A 6,151-nucleotide genomic window follows, 5' to 3' on the forward strand; every position below is an offset into this window, starting at 1 on the left:
CCCAGCATTAAACACTGCAGCCCCAGCTGGCAGAGGAGGGGGCAGGTCATGGATTTGCCTGTGGCAGTGTTCAACCCCAGGGCAAGGAGCACAACCCCATTCACTGTCACTGCCAGCTCAGAGCAGCTTGGAGCCTCCCTGCCCCTGTGCCACTCCCTGCCCCTGTGCCACTCCCTGCCCCTGTGCCAGTCCCTGTCCCTGTGCCAGTCCCTCCACTGCCACGAGCCTGGACCACTGCTGTGTTCTCTTGCTCTGGTTGCTGCCAACCCTGCAGCCTAGAGCCCCTGGGCTGTGGTAGTGTCTTCAATGGCCAACATCTGCCCAGATGTTTTTGGCCATGGGAGGTGAGCAAGGATGGGGAAGGTTCCACCACTGCTGCCCGGGTGCAGCCGGTGCCCAAGCCCTCTCTGCCCACGGTGAAGCCCAGAGCTCCTCAGCCTCACAGGGAGGGTTTCTTCTGCTGGCTAATGACCACTCCTGGGGCTTACATTTCAGAGGTCTTTGTTACCCGGTGCTTGTAACCCAATCTCCCAGGCTAGGCTGCCCGCAGGCAGATCCAATCGCGTGCCTGTCCCTGAAAGCTGAGCCCCTTCCCACTACCGCAGCCACCAGGAGCCACTGGAACCTCCCCGGGAAGCTGCTGGTGATTGGAGGCCCTGGTGCTCCCCACGGGACAGTGCAGCCCCCCGGGACGGCACAGCCCTTCTGCCACCTCCCCTGAGGCCCTGGGAGACCATCTCAGGACAGGTAGGGATGGGGGACGGGGACGAGGGTGGCCAGAGGGGTGCCTGTGTGCATCACAGTGCTTGAGGTGACCTGCAGAGATGCAGTGGGGTCTTGGTGGCCTCCAGGAGAGGTTTGCAAATACACCACTGGGTGACAGACCCTCCTTAAGGTGAGTCTGGACTCCTCAACTCCTCCCTGACATCCTGTGTGCCTGTTTCGTGATGCTGGTGGCCATGCCACGATGGCCTGGCATCACCTGGGACTGGTGAGGAGCAGGGGCTGTAGCGTGGCCTGGTCCTCTGGATGCTGCTCCCCTGCCCACTCTGCTGACATCCTCCTGCCCAGCCCTTCTTCCTGCCAATCCAGAACCCAGGCTGGCTGCTGATCACCCATGGGTGACAGGGGACGTTTGTCAGAGCTCCTGGCAGAGATGCAGGGTGGTGGCACCAGGGAAAGCACAGCCCCCTGGGATGCAGGCAGAGCCGTGACAGGGTCCTGCTTTCCTGGACAGGGATGATGGACACGAAGCCTGATGCCCCTGGGAAGCCACCACACGGCTCTGGTACCCACACACCCCACGCATCAGGAGGCGGCATTCCCCCCTCGGGCCGTGGGTCTGAGGGCTCCCCTCGCCCTCCCCTCGGCAGCGTGTCCCGGGCGGAGGACGCGGGGCCGTGCGCCAGGGCAGAGCGGCACAGCCCGGGCCGGGGCAGCCAGCGGCTGGAGTGCATCATCTGCTACTGCTCCTACGACCTGAGCGGCCGCCTGCCGCGCAGGCTCTACTGCGGCCACAGCTTCTGCCAAGCCTGCCTGCGGCGCCTGGACGCGGTGGCCAACGAGCAGCGCTGGATCCCCTGCCCGCAGTGCCGCCAGAACACCCCCACGCCCCGCGGCGGCGTGGCCATGCTGGACCTCGACCTGCCAACCTTCCTCGCTGTCAAGGCTGACAAGGAACAGCCCCGGCCGGCCGGCAGGGCCCGGCCCGACCTGGCCACCAAGGGCTCGGGCAAAGAGAAGGCGGTCACGCAGCAGCCGCTGGGGCTGTGCCAAGATGCGGTGCCCCCGGGCTCGCTGCCCCGCCGCGGCTGCTGCCGGCCCTGCCTGTGCTGCGGGGTCACAGCTGCCTTCGAGAGCTGAGCACGGGGAGGGAGCTGCGGGCGCCGTGCTGCCAGCTGAGCCCCTGGGGTGCAGCCTGGCACCGGTTCTGGGGGATCCATGCCGTGCCTCAGACCCACCTGTGGACAGTAGCGGTGGGGCTGTGCTGGTAGCCTGGGAAGGGCTTCAGCTTGCTCAGGGCTTGCTGGCCACCCTGCCAGGATTTGGGGTGCAGTGTGTGTGGGGAGTGAGGGTATGGCCCTCATCCTGCCCACCTGCCCTCTGACACCTCAGAAGCCTGCTCTGGCCCTCACAGATGTTCCCTGGCCCAGGGCTTGCTCCATGCCTGTGGCTCCGCAGCAGGGATGTCCTTGCTGAGCATCCCCCAGGCAGGGGACACAGGAGCCTGGCACTGCACAGTGGCACAGCAGTGCTCTGGGGAGCATGTCCAGCACCTCAGCAGCTCCACACCTGCTGAGCAGTGCTGCTGGCCCTGCTGGCCTACATGCCTGGCTGGCATTTCTCAGTAAGCCTCAGGCTGGCGTTGGGTGAGCCCTGCCTGTGGTGGGGGCAGGATGGGCTGAGGCAACCTGCCCTGCTGGGTTGCTTCCTTCAAGTGTTTGCAGGAGTAATGTGGGCACTGCACCAGCTGGACAGTTGAAACCAAGAGTTGTTAGGAGGTCACAGCACATTGCCCCAGATCTTTGGATTTATCTGTCCACCATCTGCAGAAGAGAAGGCTCAGGGGAGGAGGCTCAGGGGAGACCTTCCAGATGCCTTCCAGTACCTTAAGAGAACTCCAGGAGAGCTGGAGAGGGACTTGAAAAGGCCTGGGAGTACCAGGACAGGGGACAATGGCTTTGAGATGGAAGAGCCTTGAGACTGGAGATGAAGAAGAAATTGTTGAGAGTGAGGCTGGGGAGACTCTGGCACAGGCTGCCCAGGGAGGCTGTGGCTGCCTCCTCCCTGGAGGTATTCAGGGCCAGGCTGGATGAGCATCCAGGGCTGGTGGGAGGTGTCCCTGCCCATGGGACTGAATGATCTTGAAAGTCCCTTCCAAGCCAAAGCATTCTGTGGTTCTGTGACCTACCTGACTCCAGGATGGGAGGAGAACCAAGCCCATGGATGCTCCTGTTTGACCTTGTGCCCTGTGCCTCATGCCATGCTTGGTTTTCCTGCCTGACCTTCTCCCCACCTCCCTGCCACCCCCCTGCCCAGCCTGCACTGTGCTGTTTTTCCAGGTCATCTCTCTGTGTGGCTTTCCCTGCCTGACCCCAAACAGGAGGTGCAGGGACAAGAGCCCCAGCAGTTGTGTGGGAGTTTAACAGAGGCCAAATGGAGAGGACTGAGGTGCACCAGGGTGCTACTAATACAGCTCTTGGGCAGGGCTTGGTGCTGCTGGGCAGCTCCTGTGGTCCTTCCTCACAGCCCATTTCTGCATCTGTTCCTTTGTGGTTTATGAGGCTCTTGCAACATCCCAGCATCAGGAGCCACTGGCTGCACCTTGGGGCTCAGCAGAGGACCCCAGCCTGTACCTGCCTGGGCTTGCAGTGACCTCATGTCCCCTGGGCAGTCCTGGTGCCTGGCTGTCCCCTGCACCAGGTGCCTGGGCTGCAGCCAGAGGAGTCCAGCACCCATGCTGTGCAAGAGCACTCATTCCATTTACAGCATCCACACCATGCACAGCACCATCACCACACACAGCACCCACTTCATCTGTGCACAAATCCTGCCACTCAGTGTCACCTACCATAACAAAATCCAAGCTCTGAGATCCTCCCAGCAGAGCCCAACCTGGGGAGCTCCAGCCAGGGGATGCCCCAGGGCAGAGGTGCCCAGGGGTTACAGCAGATGCATGATGTAGTTCAGAGACTCCATGGGGTGGCATCTGCCTGCCTTGGATCCTTAATTACATGGAGATATGCAGCAAATTAAAGCCTTCAAGAATGGGATAGAAGCTGACACAGAGCCTGAAAGCACCTTCCCCTCCATCTTCATGTGTGCTCCTAGGGCTGCCCTGGGACTCACAGTCCACAGATACTTCATAGGTGGGTGGTGGGAAAAGTCTGTGATGGCCTCATCCTTACCCCGGGCACAGCTCTACAGAGTTGCCAGCAGGGCTCTGTGCTCAGCCTGGCACCTTGGGTCCCAGCTTTCCAACAGCAGAGGGTGACAAAGACCCATGGCTCCCTGTCCCTAGCTCCAGGGCCCGGCCTCTGAGCTCCTGCCCCAGCACCAGCACATTCCTCCAGCACCAGCACCAAGCTGTGAAGCTTGGCCCTTGCCATGTTCCCCTGGGCACCTTCCTGTTGCTCCCAGCCACTCTCTGAAGGACTTTGTCTGTCCCTTCACCAATGCATTGTGGAGTGGCCTTTGCATGCTGGTTGGGCACCTGGATTCACACCCCCTGGCTGGAGCAGGGCTGGTGTTGAGTCTTGGGGTCTCCTCCACCAGTCAGCACAGGCCCCCCCCACCCCGAGGTGTCATTGCAGATGCTTGGAGCAGCCTGTCCTGGGCCTGGGGCCAGGCTGTGCTGCTCCTTGTGGACCCCTAAGCGGCAGGAGGAGGCATCACAGAAGGGCAGCAGGGCACTGGTGGGTGCAGCTCTGGCTGGGGACAGGGACCTGAGCACGTCCTGCAGGCTGCTGGGTGCCCCTGTTCCAGAGAAGGGGGCAGTGCACTGCCCAGCAGCACGTGTGAAGGGACAGTGGTGGCACTGCTGGGGCACAGGACCCTAGGGGCTCACCAGGATGTAGGCAGTTGTGTGCCAACAGGAGGTTGCCAGCCATAGCCAGCACCAGCCCTGCACTTGGCTGCTGGCCCTGGCAGGCAGGGCACTGGGGACACGTCTCCTGCCAGGGGGGTGCAGCAGGAGCTGGCAGAGGAGCTGAGATGATTTGCAGCCTCCTGAGCAGAAAAGCTGGAAGTGGCCTTGCTTTGAAGGATCGGCTGGGGGCTTTGCAGCACAGCTTGCACCTCTCACCTCCTCTGGGTGGCCACAGGCCCCGGGCAGTGCAGCCCTGGGGAGGAAGAGCATCTGGGGACAGGGCTCTCTCAAAGGTCCCCATATGGCCTGGAGCTGCTGGCAGGATGAGCTGGTTCTGCAGCTCGACGTGGCTGTGGGTTTGTGCCCTGCTTTGGGGCTGGGCTGGGCTGGAGGATTCCTCTGAATTATTTCCAGATGGGGATTAATGCACAAAGTGAGTTTGCTGCAGGACAAACAAACCAAAGCTCCTCTGCAAGCTATTAATAAACTGCCTGCTCCTACCCTGCATCTGGCAGCAGCCTGGCCCTGGGTGGGGGCACACAGTGCCCTGCTGCCCTTCAGCCCTTTGGCTGTGGGGCAAAGAGGTGCAGGAGTTCTCTGGGGCTAGGACCACTGGCCCCCAAAATGGGAGAGGAGCTGCCAGGGGGTGCTCTGTGTCCCTGCTCCAGCAGGGGTGAGGTGCTGCCAGCCTTGTCCTCTGGTCTCTTGGTGCCTGCTGAGCTCTGCCAGGCATGGTGGGTACTGGGAGGTGCCACCTCTCCTCTGCAGCCTTCTGCTGTGGGGGTTCAGGCAGCTTTGAAACCAGGGCAGGGATAAACAGGGTGGAGGCAGACTTTGAGCCCTCTCAAACTGGCACTGCCATATCGGGGTGAGGGCAAACAGGTTTGGGGCAGCTGCAGCCCAGCAAGTTCACCTTTCCCACACCTTCTTATGTGGAGGCTCCTGGGTGTCCCCCAGGGTGCACAGAGAGGTGCAGTACCGGTGGGGAGGAGAAGGGTGGCCCACAGGACTCCCACCCCAACCCTCCTCATCTGAGCAGGGCTTGTGGTCTCCTGTCAGGGCCCAAGAGAGCCTGGCCAAGGGCTTGGCTCAGCAGGGTGGCCCATGGCTCCCAGCAGAGCTCCCCACTGAGGACCTCCAGGCATGGAGGGACAGCACAGAAGATAAAGTTGGACCTCCTTGTGGTGTGGTTTAAGCTTTGTTCCACCCCAGCCAGCCAGGAGGGTCCCGGGTCCATAACCCCCCCACCCCCCACCCCCCCTTAGCACAGGGCTGCTGAGGCAGCACGCCTGGGGCAGTGCCGGTGGGGAGGATGGAGGCCAAGAGCTGGGGCCAGGTTTGCTCTTTTCTGGCTTTCCCCCTGCTCTCCAGCCTGCAGGGCACACAAGCAGTTAATGCCGGGCCAGGCAGAGCTGGCTGCTTACCTGGCTGGAGCGGTGCCTGGCAGGGGGAGGGCCGAGGGCACGGCTCGCACCTTGCCAGGGCAGGAATCACTGCAAAAATATTTGCTGAAAAAAGGGCAGCTCCACCCCGGGACAAAGCAGGGCCAGGAGTGCAGCCGGC

General features: G+C 62.2%; 1 protein-coding gene across 1 annotated transcript; it reads left to right on the top strand.

Annotated features, from left to right (window-relative positions):
- The first annotated feature begins 1,242 nt into the window (after positions 1 to 1,242).
- LOC137454205 (RING finger protein 224-like) lies at positions 1,243 to 1,863 on the top strand. The gene has a single exon (XM_068164173.1). It carries the CDS (start codon positions 1,243 to 1,245, stop codon positions 1,861 to 1,863), a length of 621 nt encoding a protein of 206 aa, XP_068020274.1.
- The last annotated feature ends 4,288 nt before the right edge of the window (positions 1,864 to 6,151 follow it).

Source organism: Melanerpes formicivorus, unplaced genomic scaffold (assembly GCF_026170545.1).
Source record: "Melanerpes formicivorus ecotype bairdi unplaced genomic scaffold, bMelFor1.0.p_v2 SCAF_77, whole genome shotgun sequence".
NCBI classification, from domain to species: domain Eukaryota; kingdom Metazoa; phylum Chordata; class Aves; order Piciformes; family Picidae; genus Melanerpes; species Melanerpes formicivorus.